This window comes from Alligator mississippiensis, chromosome 4 (assembly GCF_030867095.1).
Source record: "Alligator mississippiensis isolate rAllMis1 chromosome 4, rAllMis1, whole genome shotgun sequence".
Taxonomy (NCBI): Eukaryota; Metazoa; Chordata; order Crocodylia; family Alligatoridae; genus Alligator; species Alligator mississippiensis.
In genome coordinates this window covers 232,862,976-232,881,148 of record NC_081827.1, presented here as the reverse complement: position 1 = coordinate 232,881,148, position 18,173 = coordinate 232,862,976, and the positions used below count along the sequence as shown (strand labels likewise).

Genomic DNA, 18,173 nt, shown 5'->3' with positions numbered 1-18,173 from the left:
ACCTAAGTGTAATAGGATGTATTGTGCCATCAGCAAAGGCTAGAGTTCCATATGATTAAAATAAAAAAGGATCCACGAATATGCCTTTAACTACCATTTTAGCTGTAATAATTTTTGTCTCTTAGCATTTATATTGGCCGTCAGGAAGGAGACATGCTGCAAGCTGTGCTGTAATAATAATAATATGAATAACAGTAATTAATACTGTCTTCCCCTCCTCCACTGTGCTTACATTTTCATGCTTTCTTCTCCCAAAATAAAAATATTCTCGTTCTCAAGGTTCAAAGCAGTTTTCATGATAACTTGGAAATTAGCTCTGAAAATGTGTTACAATGCTGTATGGTAGTAAAGAGAGTTTTCACCACTAAATTCACATGAGGAAGACATTAATGTCCATTAAAAAGGAAAAAGCTAAAGACAATGAATCCCACAGGTGATTGGGTTCTTTTGGATTTTTTTCCCCCCACATTCATCTATACTTAGTATGACCTTTCAGAGCCATAAATCTTGTCAATACTGAGAGGTTCTTTAGCCCAAAGAAAATCCTTCTTTAGCTGTGGAACTAAATCTTAGTTGGTCACTATTTTACATTTAGGAAGAGTATTGAAGGAAAGTTAGTAATTAGTGCCCCTCTATATGTAAATCATATATATTATCCTTTCAGGAGGGGAAAGGTGGGGTGGGGAGAAAGAAGGGAGGAAATACCATATTTACTGGAATATAATACAGTAACTATAATATAATTATATTATATAATATATACTTATATAAAATATACTGGAATATAATATAATTAGCTTATATAATGTAATACAGAACCTTAAATATTAAATGATCCCCCAATAATTAGATCTACACCTGGAAAATGTATAAATATATTATAATTATAGAATCTAATTATTGGAGATTAGCTTGAATCCTACCCTCTCCCCCACTACAGCAAGGAAAATAAATCTCAAGGGTCAGGTAGCTCTCTTACCCTCTGCCCTACTCCCCCAAGTTTTAGCACAGATAGATAAACACAATTTTAAGCAGCACTTCTCTAACTACTTATATATAATACAATCTATGTATGATGTTAATCCAAAGGCTCATGATCTACCATATCATTCATTGAGCTGGGTCCCACCAGAGTCAAAAGCATTTCAAGCGATGGTGACCCCACAGCTCAGCTGTGCTCAGTATGTGTGTGTATGCCAGATTCACCCCTCTCCCTTTCCTCCCCCCCTGCTAGCTAGGCCCCATTAATGATTGGAACCAGGTATTCTTATTGTAAGTCCTGGGATCCTCCAAAAATGTATATGCAGATGAGGTGTAGGGCAACCTGGTCCAGCTCCATTTCATAGAGAGTGGGGCCAAGCTAATCATCTGTGACAGGATGAGATAGGATATAATAGAGGGATTCTAGGTGAACTGTCTGGGGGCCCTGTTTTGTGATGTTTGCCAGGCATTTAAGGCTGGGGAAGCATCATTGGCATTTTTGTAACAATTGAAAAATTGTAACATGTGGTTTAGATGTGTCAGACGCCTACAAAACTTCATGTGTGTATGTATCATTGGGAATGGGAAAGAAAGGAGCAGGTCGTCTGTGGGAGTGAAGAGGAAGTTGAAATGTATTCAGTGTACTGGCTCACCATGACTTGAAAAAGAATCGGTGCTGAGTGGGACTAAGCTCAATGGCCCCTACCATATATCATACTCAGATAGGCTGCACTGACTTATCTTTGTGGTAGATTCAATATGTTTGTCCAATTTGGTCCATGTGTTTTATAGTCATGCTCTGTACTGGCTATATTTACTTAACTTCATAATTGGTTTCTATTCCTGAGCACATGCTGCCTTTGAACAACTTGATTGCAAAATGTCCAAATAACATATGTAGGAGAGAGGGTACAGGAGGGAAAAAATCTTAACCAAGGAACGCTCTGAGGCTGATGGGATTTAAAACAAAAATTAAATAGGCATGATGGGTAAGGACCCCTCTGAAGTTGATGGATGGATCATGTCTTAATTTGCTTCTGAGGAGTTTGAGAGAACATTGTAAGACTGTTCTCCCTTTGAAGGCTTATTTTGACCACAGTTCTTGCTCTCCTTTTTATTTACTTGTTTTTTCCTTTTATCACAGCTCCTAGTTTCCTTCCTCTCCTCCCAGTTCCCAAATGATTTAGTTTCTCTTCTGAAGCAGCTTTATACTTTTTTAGTTCAGCTGTATGCAGTCTGGCATTTCAGATTCCACACGTATCCCACGTATCCTGCAAGGAAGAAAAATATACAGAGAGAGGAGTTCCAGGGCAATGTTCTTCTTTATTATCACCAGTAGTTATTTTTAATTACCAAACACATCTGTATATGAATCTTTGCAATATTACATGTATCAGTTTTTAAGGTATGGTGGTTACCTTAAACATGTTTCCTTTTTAAAGTAGGGCTGGCTTCAAGTTATATAGTTCAGATCCAAATGCAGATTTCAAATGCTCCACAGCAATAAGGTGTTCAGGTGGAGGGAGTTGGTATGGTCCACTATAAAAAGAATAAATATGTAACGTGGCTTAGATGTGTCAGATACCTACAAAACTTCATGTGTATATGAATCTAGAATCTAGGTTTGGGTCCACGTATCTCTCTCAAAAAATCGTTAGGTAGCACAGAGGTAATAAAAAAAACATTTGTTGAGAGACCTGGAATTAACTAAATGTTATTTTTACAATATGGTGAATTCAGTAGATTATACAGTAGGGACAGACATCATTAATGACAAGGATTTATGCTAGCCAGGGGCAAAAAAACCCTTTGTCCTTCCTTCTCTCTACAGTATCCCTTGTCAATAAGAATGCTGACTTGCCTAGATTGTATATGACTCCTTAGATCTGGCAAGACTTGGACTCCATAGACTTGGAATAAAATCTGTGTGCTGGTTTTCAGTTCTGGAGGAAATAGTACAGCTGGGAAAGAAGATTTGGGGTGCTATTGCTTCTCCAGTGTGTCCGGGAATGATGCTTACTCTAGTACACCCAGCTAGCATAGCATTGTGAGACATAGCACTGATGCAAATTTATGTTCTCTCCTACTCACTCACAGCCACCCACCAAGTCACAATCTTGAATGTACTCTAATCCTAAAACAGTGCAATTAAGTACTGTACATTATCCAGAACATGTAACAGGCATAATCAAGCCTTCTAGGATTTTCTAAACATCCATCTTAGTTTATTGGGTTGTTTGGAAGGTTTTTGCCAAAAATGTCGTGAGGCATTAAGAGAATAGAAATTCCGTTCAATGCCATTTAATCTGTTTCTTGTTTGTATCTATTTATGATTAGCTTGTGTGATGTAAGAAACATATTGTGCCAAGACTATGCAAGCCAATCTGTGTGTGTGGGAGCGGGGTGAGAGAGGGTGGGGCGGGAAGGGGTCACCTTTCAACTTGTTCTTAGGAATGCACCAAACAAAGGGAACAGCATACCTTAGCATTGCCTGTTTCTTTTCCCTTTTAGAGGTGTTCATGGCCATTCCAATGGTAAACGCCCATGGATATTAGCAGATGAGTGCATTGTGGAGCTTATGGCTAATATGGTTGGTATGTATGACTTGGAGAAAGAACATACATTTGAGAGTGTACCTTTTATTTGTTTTCTTGTGCCTTAAAATCCAGAAACTTTGCCTCCAAACCTTGTTTTATAACAGTCTTTCCAGATGTTCAGTACATGGAGTAATGCTTTATTTCAAGGCTTGATTTCAGAGATTTATATACGCAGTAATGTATGACCACTTGTATATCATGAAACTAATTGCAGTGGGAGTTTCCAAGTTCATCATAAACCACCTGAACTAATGTATGAAGCTAAAATCCTTTTAAAGGGCAGTTGGCATCACTGAGATGTACTTTTCAAAGGAGGGATAGAGTGAATCAATGATTGCTGTCTAAAGTTTTTCTGTTCTTCTTCCCCCATCTGGCATTGAAACCTGACATGTTTGATGCTTGTTTCTTTCATGAGAGTGGGCAGTCAGGGCAGAACTAGTTGCTGAGAAGAGAAGACTTGGTGTTAATGCTTGTAAGGTTCAGTTCCTTGACCTCAGAAATCTGCCAGGCTGAAGGGCCCTAAGGAAAAACACACTTGGGCATCCCAGAGACAGAACGATAACTATAGACAGTGCTTCCTAGGGTCTCAGCATAGCCATGCCCAATGAAGTAGGCTTAAGACAGAGTAATTTCTTCCATACATAGTTGCTGACTACCACAGTTAGGATAAGGGTGAAATGAAATGGTGTTTCATTTCTCTCCCCTCATGTGTTTTCTCCATATTATACCAAGAAGCTGAGGTTAGATTGGAAGTTAGCTGGTGTCAGTTTTGCACCGGCTGTAGTTGACCCTCAACACTGACCAGCTAAACTAAGACACAAAGTTGTTAACCTGTGTCTACAGGGAAAAGGTTAGGTAATAATACATATTAATTAATCTCAATTCAACCTAGAACTTTTCCTACTTTAGACAAATGCACTGAGTGGGGAAACCAGGACCAAACAATAAAATAGGAGGCTGTGAATTAAGGAATCTGAACATGATGGAATGCTTGGAGAATATTAGAAAATGCTGAACATCTCATCAATGATTCCTTACAAAGTGGATTTAGCTGTTTGGAAGCAAATCTTTCATATATTCATAGATGCCAGGGTCGGAAGGGACTTCAACAGATCATCAAGTCCGACCCCCTGCCTAAACAGGAAAGAGCACTGGGGCCTGATGACCCAGCCAGATGCCTATCCAGCCTCCTCTTAAAGTTCCTCAAGGTAGAGGAGAGCACCACCTGCCTTGGAAGCCCATTCAAAATGTTGGCCACCCTTACCAAGAAGTTTTTCCTGATATCTAGCCTAAAGCTGCTGTCTGTCAGTTTGTGACCATTGTTCCTTGTTACCCCAAGAGGCGTCCTGGTGAACAGAGCATCTCCAATTCCTTGTTGCATCCCCCTAATAAATTTGTAGGCAGCCATAGGATCACCTCTCAGCCTTCTCTTGTGGAGGCTGAAGAGGCCCAGGTCCCTCAGTCTCTTCTCATAGGATTTGTCCTACAAGTGGCCCTCCTCTGGACCCTCTTGAGTCTATCAAAATTCTTTTTGGAGGACAGCACCCAAAACTGGATACAGTACTCCAACTGCGGTCTGACCAATGCCGCATAGAGAGGAAGTATCACCTCCTTGGTTCTATTTGTCATCCATCTGCATCTAATGATTTCGTCACACTGATGACTCATGTACATCTTAGAGTCCACTATGACTCTGAGATCCTTTCCACTTCTGTGCTGCTGAGAGAGTCACTTCCCTGCCAGTAGGTGTGCTGAATATTTTTGCACCCTAGGTGCAGCACGCTGCACTTGTCCTTGTTGTACTGCATCCTATTGTGTACTGCCCACTTTTCTAACCTGTCCAGGTCTGCCTGCAATCATTCCCTACCCTCTGGAGTGTGCACTTCACCCCACAATTTAGTTTTGTCCACAGACTTGGACAGAGTACACTTTACACCCACATCCAAGTCACTGACAAACATATTGAACAGTACAGGTCCAAGAACTGAACCCTGCGGGACTCCACTACCCACATCCTTCCAGGTCGATAACAACCCATCTACTCCCACTCTCTGGGTGCAACTGCTAAGCCAATTTGCCACCCACTGGCCTATGTAAACATATATGTCACAGCCTCTTAATTTATTTATGAGAATGGGATGAGATACAGTACTGAAGGCCTTGCTACAATCCAAGAAAATGACATCCACCTCTACTCCTGCGTCTAAGCATTTTGTGACCCTGTCATAAAATGAAACCAGATTGGTAAGGCATGATCTGCCTACTACAAATCCATGCTGGTTGCCCTGCTGTATTATTTTTCCCACTGGACTCCCACAAATATGATCATTCATAATCTTTTCAAAGACTTTTCCAAGGATGGAGGTGAGACTGACTGGCCTATAATTACTCGGATCCTCCTTCCTCCTCTTCTTGAAAATAGGGACCACATTGGTCCTTTTCCAGTCCTCCAGGACCTAACCCGAGTGACATGAAAGCTCAAACAGCCATGCCAGTGGTTCGCTATGACACCGGCCAATTCCTTCAGTACTCTCGGGTGCAGTTCATCTGGGCCTGATGTCTTGAGCACATCCAGTCCATCCAAATGACTCTGCACCAAGTCAGTGTCAACAGTTGGTGGGCTGGTGTCCCTCTGAGAACCCATTAGGAGACTTATCTTGAGCCCTGTTCAGGAACACCGAGGCAAAAAACTCATTGAATAGCTCAGCCTTGTCCCCCCTATCTTTCACTAATTGCTCCTTCTTGTTCAGTAGGGGTCCTATGCTGCCCTGTGCCTTCCTTTTACTCCCTACATACCTAAAAAAACCCTTTTTGTTGTCTGTAATTTGTGTTGCCAGCCTCAGCTCTGTAGTTGCTTTGGCTTTTCTAACTGCCTTCCTGCAAGTGCGGGCCAAGTAGGTATACTCTTCTTTGGTAGCTTCCCCCTGCTTCCACCTCCTATATGCCTTCTTTTTCGCCCTCAGGCTCCCCTGGATTTTCCTGTTTAGCCAACAAAGTTTTTTGACTCCTTTCCCTCTTTTCCCTCCTGCTGGGATAGTCTCCCTCTGTGCCTGAAGGATCGCTTCCTTTAGAAATAACCACCCTTCCTGGACTCTTATCTCACCAATACTCTTATCCTGCAGAGTGTCATAGACTCTTAAGCACACTGAAGTTAACCTTCCTAAAGACAAGCACTGCCACCCTACTAGTTATCTTACCCATCCTACACCATATAGTGAATTTGCTTGATTGGTGGTCACTGTATCCAAGGTAACCATGAATCTGCAGCTCTGCTACCAGGTCCTACCCTGTAGTCAACACCAAGTCCAGTAAGGCATTCCCCCTAGTGAGACCATATACCTCCTGCATTAGGTGACGGTCCTGCGTGCAGGTTAAGAACCTATGTGAATGGTTGGATTTGGCTGACTGCTCCTCCCAGCAGATGTCAAGGTAGTTTAGGTCACCCATGACAACCACATCCCTAGACTCTACAGTCTCTGAGAGCTACCTCAAGAATTCCTAATCTAGCCTTTCCTCTTGGTGTGGAGATCTGTAGCAGACCCCCACCACCAAGTCCCTTTCCCCTCAACCTCCATCCTAACACAATCCAATGCCTCAATTTTCTACTCCTCTGATCCCATTTTTATTAGGATAGATGTATAATGCTCTTTTACATAGAGAGCAACCCCGCCCCCTTTCCTTCCTACTCTGTCCCTTCTGTACAACCTGTAGCCCTCAATGTGTACTGCCCAGTCATGGGTAGGGTTCCACCAGGTTTCTATTAGCCCCACTAAATCAAAGTTATTGCCTGCAAGCCAGAGTGCGAGCTCTTTCTGCTTGTTCCCCATGCTCCTAACATTATTATAGAGGCACTTGAGCTCTATGAATGGTGCCTTTGGTGCCCCTCTATTCTAATGCCCAAAGAGCCCCTTGGTACTTACCTGAGGTGTACTGCTGCATGTCACATGGTTTGTCGGTTCTAGACTCTCTCCATCACCTGCCTCCCTATCGTACTTAGTTTAAAGTCAGACATAGGAGGTCAGCCAACCTGTAAGAAAAGAGACTCTTACCTTTTGCGGTGCAATGAAGCCCATCATGATCCAGGAGGTCCCTTGCATGGAAGTGCAGATCGAGGTCCAGGAAACCAAAACCTGCACAATGGCACCAACTCCGGAGCTGCAGGTTGACTTCTCTGACACAAGTGACATGATGCCTACTGCAACCGCTGACCAGGAGGATCAATGAGAAAACCACATGTGGCCCCATCTTCCTAAGCCTGGTCCCCAGAGCCCTGTAGTCACTTATGATATGGTCTGGACTACTCCTGGCTGCATCATTTGTTCCCACATGGATGAGGACCATGGGATAGTTGTCAGAGGGCTGGATGAGGTCAGGAATTCTCTCCGTGATGTCCCTGATCCTGGCTCTGGGCAGGCAGCAGACCTCACGTGCTATGGGATCTGGACAACAGATGGGTTTCTCTGTTCCTCTCAGCAAGGAGTCACCCACAATGATGACGCCGTGTCTCTTCATCTGTTTACCTGGCTGGCCCTCAGCTCACTCAGTGATGGCGGCAGGCCCCTCCAGCGCACTTTCCCCCACTGCACATTCCTCCAGTGCAGCCAGGGCCTCATATTTGTATAGTTAATTATGACAGTTATGATATCTTATGATAGTTTTCTTTTTCATTTCTCCCCTTTCTCATCACTTTTAACAGAAACTCCCTCAATTCTTAACAGCAACAAAGGTATAAACTTCAGAGCCTGTGTGAAGCCAGTAGGAAATAGAAGCTGGCATCTTGACCAAAAGGAGGTCCATCATCCCCAGCAGGTGCAGTGGTTAGAAGCAGCAGGTCATATAAGGGAAGCATAGAGGTGGGCAGGGCAGCATAACAACCACCACAACAACCACTTGATATGAAAGAATTGCATTTTCCCCATTAGGAAGGAGGGATTTAAAAAAAATAGGATCTATGTAGATAGTCAAATATAATATTTTCTGGGTAGAAGAGGACAAGATAGACTTTAAATATTTAAACATTCCTTATTATTTTTATTGGGCTGTATTGCTCAATCTATATATCTCTTTCTGTATCTTCTCTTCAGCAGGTCTATGATTGCTTTAGGTTTTTGGATATATTTTTTTTTAGTCTGACCTCTTATTTGTCATATTATCCAATCAGAGAACAAAAACAATACCATGTGATTTAAGTAGCTATTCAAGTAGCTATGACTACTGATAAGGCTATTTGGGAGCAGCCTAGTAAGCCCTAATACAACTGGAAATCATCTCCCTTTTGTAGCTGCTGGATTCAATTTATGAAAATCCCAGTCTTTTCATGGAAATTCACAATATAAAATGATCATTTGTTCGTTCTGAATAGCTTAAGAGCTTTAATTCTTCATATATCTAGGATCTAGTATAGTCACTCATCACCTAGTTCCATTTGAGTTACGACTCTTTGCCTGCCTTGCACTGAAAAGCAAACTTAATATATACGTGCTTATTGACTATCAGAAAGTACAAAAAAGTGGTAGTAAAGACATGGGTTTAGAAATTAGTTGTGAGTATAGATTAAGTCTGTGATCATTTTTATTTCTTTAGCAGCAATAGGTTTTGGTCCAGACCTCCTTGGTCACAAGTCTTTTACCAATGGTAAACATCACTTGTTCTAATTCAGTCCAGCTTATTTGGAGGGTTGTGATCACGAAAAGGAATGTGATCTCTTAGTTATATATCTCCAGTTCTGTGTAGAGCTTTAAAGGTCATCATGGAGATGTTAAAATGGACTTTGGAGAGGGGTAAAGATTCATCCTGGCCACTTTGACACCTGCAAAATGATAAACCCTTGGCATACACTTAGTGTTGTTCTGTACTGCCTCGGCATAAGCCAAAGCACTGGGTAGACTGGGCTGGGAACAGGCATAGTAAAGTTATGTATATAGCCGTATATTCTCCTCTGCTATAGCCTGGCAGCTGGAGGTGCAATTAGGGAAGATCTGAGGCTGTAACTGGGCCTCTAACAGCAGTACATTTGGACAGGCAAAAGAAACCTCTACCTGCTCTGCTTCTCTCAGTCCAGGAATGAATCTCCCCAAGTGTGTCAGGCTGGGAGTTAGTGAAGGAAATAGGGAACTGGAATGATGTGTCCCTAGCAACCTGACTTGCAGAGATGACAGACTATTGTAGTTAGGATTTCATCATTAAGTCGTGTTTTTAAATTATTTGTTTAACTAAATAAAATGTGCAATTTGAAGAGAGGTGTGAAGCAGGAAATTAGGTCTCTGCATAATCTTCATCTCATTTCTGTTTTTGACACTTCCATGCTTGCCCCTTCACCACCAAAGTACTCAGAAAGCTGTTATAGTATGTTATAAACATGTGTCTGCTTTTTTCACCAGGGCCAAAATGTATTCATTTTATTGCATCTTTGTCCATTGTAAGCAGTGTGACCTGTATATTTTTAAGTTTTCTATAAACGAAATAATGACTAAAGGTCAATGCACCATTAACCTACTTTCTTACGATTTAAGTTCTCTACTGGGAAGTATTTTGTAGCTTTTTTTGCACCTTTTGGCATATAAGATTTTGTCAGCATTATCATTATAGACCTCATTCTCTTGGGTTTTTTTTAAAGGCTGCGTAATTGAGCTATAAAATATAGCTTAGGCTGAAATCTAGCCTTCAGATTCATAGCCCAACAAGTTTTTATTTGTGGGAAATGTTCTTAGAACATATTTGCATATTCTAGATGATTATTTCTTAGAATGAGAGCAAATTAATATGGTAAGTACTATTCCAAGTAAGAGATGCATTGTCACCTCTCTAGGGCAATAATATTTCCCTAATGTGGAATAATTATTTCAGACTCTCTCTTTGTAACAGTGTAAAAGCAAAGGAGAATAATATTATATTGAAATGTTCTCCTCCAATGTGGTATTTAAGAATAAATATTCTCCTTAGCAACATGTACAACTAAGCCTATCAGTGTGAGTGCAGAGAAGAAGAAGAGCAAATTCTAACTTTTTTCCTTTAGGAGGTTTAATATGAGAACATAAACAGAATTTTAACGATGTTTTGTGTTTAATATTTACCATTTTATGGACCAGGAAGAAGCATCATACCTCATTTTGAGAAGCAATAAGTGAATGTTGTCTGGTAGAATTTATTTAGGAATGAAGTGAAGGCCATAAAAGGGTGTGTGTGTGTGTGTGTGTGTGTGTGTGTGTGTCCATTTAAAGGTTTATAGTTTTGTAATGCCTTCCTTATTAAATGCACACACATTTTCCTGCTAAATGAAAGTTATAATAGTAAATATATTGTGAATGCAGTCAAGGTCACCAGAGCCTAAAGCTCTTTTCTGTTTTAAGCCAAGTGGCATAACAGCAAGACTGTAATCTCGATTTTTCCTCCTGTGCTTTATTAAAACATTACAACCTTTGCAGGATCACCTTCTGATAGAATAAGATTAACTGTATTGCTGCTGTTATACAATGCACTCAGGCAGGTCTCTGCTGAGGAAAGACTGAGCACTGAACAGATTTGTAGTGACTTTGAGTGATAAGGATTATTTGAAATAACCAAACTGTTTTTAGAATCGGGGCCTTTAGCCTTTTTTACTCATTTTACAAAATGCTTTTTACTTACTTTGTTGAGAACCAGGCTTCTGCTGCAGTCACAGAGGAAAAGAAAAAAATAAGAGCAGTGGCTGCCTAGCACAATCATAATTGTTTCCAAAATTGTGGAGAGGCTGGTACTTTACAATTGCTGCTTCCTTTTATTAAAGAGAAGATTTATCAAGCAGAACATATGGAGTTTTATCCTGACTTGGAGATATGGTACAATGTACAAAGTTAGGAAATAAAGCAAGCAACCTTCATTTTTGTATCTTTTATGCTGGGCCTTTGAATATTGTAATAAGTTAATTGGATCATACGTTGCTTCTGAAAAACAGCGCACATAATAAAGGATAACAGTTTTCCAATGACATAGATGTGGTTTGTTTTGTGGCCATGAAATTCAATAAAGGAGAGCTTTTAATACATATATAATTTACAAGAAACCAAGACTTACATGACAAATGCAGTGTCATATTTAATTTGGGATATTGGTATGCAGTTAAAGGTGATCTTCAGATTAACCACTTATACTGTTGTTCGGCACATGAGCAAAATAAGAGACACAGAAAAAAAGGTTGTATTGGTTCCACTGTAACCTTACATAGAAGTGTGTTTGTGATATTATGGACCTGCAAGAGGAAGGGATAAAGGTCATTACACCTCATACTGCTATCCTTTTTTCAGCTTCTAGATTTCTATATGAAAATTAAACATGAAATACAGCTCTAAGCTACATTTACTCCCTCTGGCTCTCTTCTGCATCCGCAGCTAAGGAGCCAGAATGTGACTGCCTCCTAGCAGGATGGCACCTGCAGAAACAATATTGTCAGGAGGCAGGAAAGGGGAATAAGATTGAGTGTGGTTTTCTTCCCTATCGATAACCAGGTTTGAGATGCTTCTTCCTCACATAGTCCACAATGTTAAGAACATTTTCTCTTGACTTGAGCAGGGAAATTCCTCAGATGTGCCTCATTATTTTGGCCCACAAATACCTACCAGTGTAGATTTACAAAGGGTTTTGGGCAGCAGATAACACATCATTTCCAAACCCATTGGCCATTCCCCATTCTACCTCAGACCTACCCAAAAGTGCTATATATTGTCTATGCCGGTGCACTGACAATCCCTACAAAGCAACTATCTGTCAGTAGCATAAGTTGGATGCGGAGAGAGAAGTACAATTAGGACAGCAATGCTGGGTGCTGCCATTGTATGGGTGGGTGGAGGAAATTCATTGTTCTAGAAGTATGCAATGAATCCATTGTGTTTTGGCCCTTGAACATCCTGCAGGCATAAGGCAGGGTTTTCCCCAAAACTTTTTACTCTCCTTCCCGTTTTCACTGCAAGGTCTTCTTGTTCCCCCTCCATACTTCTTTTCCTTCACCTTATTTCTTGCTTGTCTTTCTGAATGCATTCACTTTAGCATTCAAACATTGGTTCTTACATGTTTTTCTCTCTGCTTTTCTATCTCTCTCTTCAAGTTTATCCCACCTCAATAGAGACAAATAGACTGTACAGAAAAGCCCACCTTCCAGAAAGAGAATTTCACAAAGCACTTATTTGTCTCTAGGTTGGGCAAGTAGTTTTGATCTTAGCAGTAAAAGACATTAGGCCCAATCCAGGAAATGGTTATTTTCTCTAGGTAAGCCTTGCAAGCTCTGCTTAACCTGCAGGTCTGCATCCTGCCTGAAACTTTCCATAACTGGTAATAAGACTCGAGGCCATATCTACACTTCAGATTTCCCATGTTCCAGACCGTGCTCCTGAAGCACACTTTTGCCACAGGAAGGATGTTTCGGAAAAAGTGAAGCTGCTCCCACACAGCACTTTGGTGAACCAGCTAGCCTTGTGAAGTGACAGTTCCAATTAGCTCAGTTCTATGTTAATTAGGATGCTCACAATACTGCAGAGATACAGTTACACTCTTCTATTATAGAAAGAAATCTGTCTGGAGCACCGTAGCACATGTGAAGATTCTGCTCCAGAGCACCATAACTTTATGGTCTAGACATTGCTTGAGATTTCATTCCTAAATATCTTGTTATAACATGGGAAACATTTACTTCTTATGCTTGTGACTCATTAACATCCATCCATATTAGTTATTTTAGAACTAAGAAACATGGTTGAATCAAAAATTAATTGGTTGTGTAATTTTTTTCAATTTTTGTTATGAACCATATATACAAAATGAACCGTATATACAGTAATAACAGTGAATTATATTTTGCAGAAGTCTTTTTAGCATCTCATTATAATAACCACTTAAAACTGGATGGTTGTCCCAATATATTTTTCTTTCGTATTAAGGATGTACTTACGACAAAATACTGTTGCAGGGGTGTACTTGGTAGCCGTGTTGGTCGGAGACAAAAAGACATACAAAAAACTCGAACCCTTGGTTCCAAAATGATACCTTTTATTAGACCAACTGGAAAATGGCAAGAAAATTGTCCTTTTCTGCAAGCTTTTGGGATCAAAGTCCCTTCGTCAGGCTCTGGGAAAAGTGTAGATGGTACAAGATGGTAAGAAGTCCCCATAGGGAGGAAATAAACTTCATTTTTGCACAGAGAGAGCTGAAGATGGAAGTCTGTCCCTCTGGGTCTATGGGAGTGTCTTTGTGTGCTGTGTTGAGTAGCTCTTTGATGTGTTGATCAGGAGAATTCCTTCCCTGAAGGTGTCAGATGGGAGGCAGGGAGGTAAAAAAACTTCCTTGTAGTTCTGCAATGAAGTTTAAAATCCAAAAATGGCTGAAATTCAGCATCTTCCATGTTTCAGGGGTGTACTTGGTAGCCGTGTTGGTCTGAGACAAAATACTGTTGCTGCATTTGGGCAAGGTGCAAATGGTAATAAATCAACGGGTGATTTGCAGAAAAATAGAGCTGCTTCATTATCTGTTTTATTTGCCGTATCAACCCCAGAAAATAAATATTTCCTTGTCAGACTACTGCTGTAGTCAGGCAGGAGAATTTTCTATTTCACTGGGATGACACATCAGACCTATGTCTACCTTCTCATCTTTTGAGAGACATTGACTGAAAACTGTGGCTTTGCTTTTCATATTGTTTTACTAGACATTATGCACTGTGACAAGAGTGAGAACATGTTTATTGTTACTTCTGTATTATTACTTTTCAGGGGCTCATAGAGATGAAGTAGCCTTAATGAATGGTCTCACTGTTAATCTTCATCTGCAAATGGTAAGTTTTTGCAACATTGAGTAACTTCTGAATAGGGGTGGATTCTTGCAGAAAACTAGGTACTGGTTCATCTGATATATGGCATAGGAAACATGAAACACAAAAATTAGACAAAGATGTGGCTCTCACAAATGGATCTGATTTTTCTGCTTGCGTTATATATCAGTCCATGAAGAATAACATTTAAGCCTATCATTCAGGACATACAGCTATTATTTGCTTATTGGGTTTCCGCATGCATATCCAATTGACCGTCTCAAAGATTCCTCTCAGAATACCATACTTCAAGAAGCAGAAGATTCTCACCTGCCATAATCATAGAATCATAGAAAATTAGGGTTGGAAGGGACCCCAGCAGGTCATCTAATCCAACACGCTGCACACCCTGCTACAGGCAGGACCATCCCCAACTAGATCATCCCAGCCAAAGATTTGTCTAGCCGGGTGTTAAAAATCTCCAAGGATGGAGCTTCCACCACCTCTCTGGGTAACCTGTTCTAGTGCTTTACTACCCTCCTAGTGAGAAAATTCTTCCTAATACCTAACCTAAGCTTCCTCTGCTGCAACTTGAGACCATTACTCCTTATTCTGTCATCTGCCATAACTGAGAACAGTCAAGCTCAGGGATGGGCAAAATATGGCCCACAGGCCAGATTCAGCCCACCAGGTACTTTCATCCAGTCCATTACACTCCCTAACATTGTGCCCTGTCCAGCACTTCTGCCTGTGAGGGTGGGAACAAGGCACCTACACCCACCCCTGACACATCCTATTATGCCTCGCTCCCACCCTCATGGGTGGAAGGGCCAGCCTCACTAGCACAGGGTGGAGCTGCTGCTGCAGGCTTCCCCAGCACCCCGCTCCCTCCAAGCAACAGGTAGGGAAGCTGAGGTCGGGGTAGAGCTGCAGCTCATTGGGACCATGGAATATGGGGCTGGAGCTGACTACAGTGTGGAGCCCTCCCCCAGGGGGGTGGCAGCAGAGCTCGGGTGGGCAGGGTGTGGATGTGAAGGAGGAGGGGTATGGGGACCCCCACACACTCCCCGCATGGTGGACCGCCCTGCCAGGCAGCAGGGGGAAGCAGCAACAGTTGGGGGTAGGATATGCTGTGCTCAGTGCTGGTGCCTGGCTCCTGGCTCCAGCCAGTGCTGTGAGGAGCGCAGCCCCCACAGGGCCATTTGTTTCCCTGGCTCTCCCTGCACTCATGAGGTACAGGAGGGAAGCTCCAGGCACTGGAGCAGACTGGGTCAGGGAAAGCAGCCAACTCCAGCACCTAGGGCTTCCCTCCTGTGCCTCGCGAGTGCGGGGAGTGCCAGACAAACTTATGGCCCAGTGGGGGCTGCACTCCTTGCTGCAATGTGCAGCACTGGCAAAAGCCAAGCAGCAGGTTCCCCACCTGCTGCTGTGCCATGGGTGGAGTGTGTGTGTGTGTGTGGGGGGGGTTCCCATGCCCCTGCCACCCTCCCCCGCACCCCACAAACCACACACACAGATACACCACTCCCCACCACCAGTGTTGCCTGTATTGACTGCAGGAGAGGACAGTGTGGTCCACAGATCAGCGTGTTCCAGGTGCACACACCCACACCCTACAAATGCCACACAAGCCCCCAACATACCCTATGTCCCCTCACACACAGCCACACCCCTCACAAACTCCCCCACACACCCCCAACCTAAGCACCCCTACACCCCCACCATGCACATATCCACCCCCCACTGTACACACACAGACACAGCACCCCCACCATACACCCCCACCATATACATACACAGACACCATACACCCCCACCATAACCCCTCCCAACCCCTTCCCCCACAATATAAAAGACTAAGAATTTTTTGAGTTATTATGAAATCACCTTTATATACACAAACACAAATCATGACAAAAATATTTGTTGTAATAAAATTAAAATATGGTAGGTGTTTCATTTTTAGTGTATGATTTGTTTCTTTCTGGTCCTAACATGGCAACTCCACACTCCCAAAAGGAGTATTTCTGGGGAGCAAGGGGAGGGACTTCTGGTGGCAAATGTCAGGGGCCAGGGAGAGGGGGTTAAACACCCCTTTCACTACTCAAACTTACTGTTAGCTGCAACTGTGGACTACAAATCTCAGATACATCTGGAAACAAGAAGAGGAAGTGATGGGCAACCCTGCAGAGTCCTTCTGCTGTAATTCTGGACTGCAAATCCCAGAGAACTCCATCCCAATGCATAGGAAGACTAGCAAATATGGCAGAAGACTAGCTTGGCTTAGCAGGGAACACTTCAATGCACTAAGTCATAAAAAAAAGCTTATAAAAAGTGGAAATTTGGACAAATAAATAGGGAACAGTATATGAGCATTTCTCAGTCATGCAGAGATGAATTTAGGAACGCCAAAGCGCAATTAGAGTTGCAGCTAGTAAGGGATGTGAAGGGTAACAAGAAAGGTTTCTACATAGTTTGGTAGCAAGAGGAGGATCAGGGAAAGTGTTGTCCCTTACTGAATTGGGGAGGCAACCTTGTGACAAGAAGATGCAGAAAAGGCTGACATGCTCAGTGCCTTAATTGCCTCAGTCTTCATAGGCAAGGTCAGCTCCCAGACTACTGCACCAGGCAGCACGTTTTGGGGAAGAGGTGAGAAACCAATAGTTGTGAAAGAAAAGGCAGGGATTATTTAGAAAAGCTGAACATGCACAAGTGCATGGGACTGGATGGGGTGCACCTGAGGGTGTCAAGGGAGTCAGCTGATAAACGTACAGAGCCTCTGGCCATTATCTTTGAAAACTCATGGTGATCAGGAGATGTCCCAGATAAATGGAAAAGGGCAAACATAGTGCCAATATTTAAGAAAGAAAAAAAGGAGGATCCAGGGGACTACAGACTAATCATTCTCACCTCAGTTCCTGGAAAAAATCATGGAGCAGATCCTCAAGGAATCCATTTCTAAGCATTTGGAGGAGAAGTGGGTTAGGAAGAGTCAGCATGGATTCATCAGGAGCAGATCATGCCTGACCAGCCTGATTGCTTTCTGTGACAATGTGACTGGCTTGGTGGATGCAGGAAGACCAGTGGATGTGATATACCTTGATTTTAGTAAGGCTTTTGATACAGTCTCCCACAACAGTCTCACAGGCAAGCTAAGGAAGTACGGGCTGGATGAATGGACTGTATGGTGAATAGAAAAATGGCTGGACCATTGGGCTCAGAAAGTAGTATTCAATTGCTCAATGTCTAGTTGGCAGCTAGTATCAAGTGGAGAATGCCCTATGGATCAGTCTTGGAGCCACTTTTGTTCAATGTCTTCATCAACAACCTGGAAGATGGGACGGAATGCACCCTCAGCAAGCTTGCAGATGACACCAAGCTGGGGGAAATAGTAGATATGCTGGAGGGTAGGGCTACGATTCAGAGTGACCTAGATAAATTGGAGGATTGGGCCAAAAGAAATCTCATGAGACTCAACAAGGATGAGTGTAAAGTCCTACACTTAGGATGGAACAATCCCATGCATCAGTACAGGCTGGGAGCTGACTGGTTGGGCAACACCTCTGCAGAAACCTGGGGGTTACAGCAGACAATAAAATGAATATAAGCCAGCAGTGTGCCAAGAAGGCTGTCAAGAAGGCTAATGGATGGTTGGATTGCATTGGTAGGTATGTTGCCAGTAGGTCAAGGGAAGTGATTATTCCTCTCTATTTAGCACTGATGAGGCCACATTTGGAGTACCGTGTTCAGTTTTGGGCTCCGCACTACAGAAAGGATGTGGACAAATTGGAGAGGGTCCAGGAGAGGGCAACAAAAGTGGT

General features: G+C 42.4%; 1 protein-coding gene across 4 annotated transcripts in view; it reads left to right on the top strand.

The window, feature by feature from the left end:
• Positions 1-18,173, top strand: part of KYNU (kynureninase) — a 113,385-nt gene that overhangs the window by 40,483 nt on the left and 54,729 nt on the right. For all 4 annotated transcript variants that reach the window (XM_019480624.2, XM_019480621.2, XM_006266995.4 and 1 more), the window contains 2 exons: positions 3,493-3,575; positions 14,315-14,376. In XM_019480624.2, coding sequence (XP_019336169.1) covers positions 3,493-3,575; positions 14,315-14,376 — 145 coding nt within the window. The remainder of the gene's footprint in view (positions 1-3,492; positions 3,576-14,314; positions 14,377-18,173) is intronic.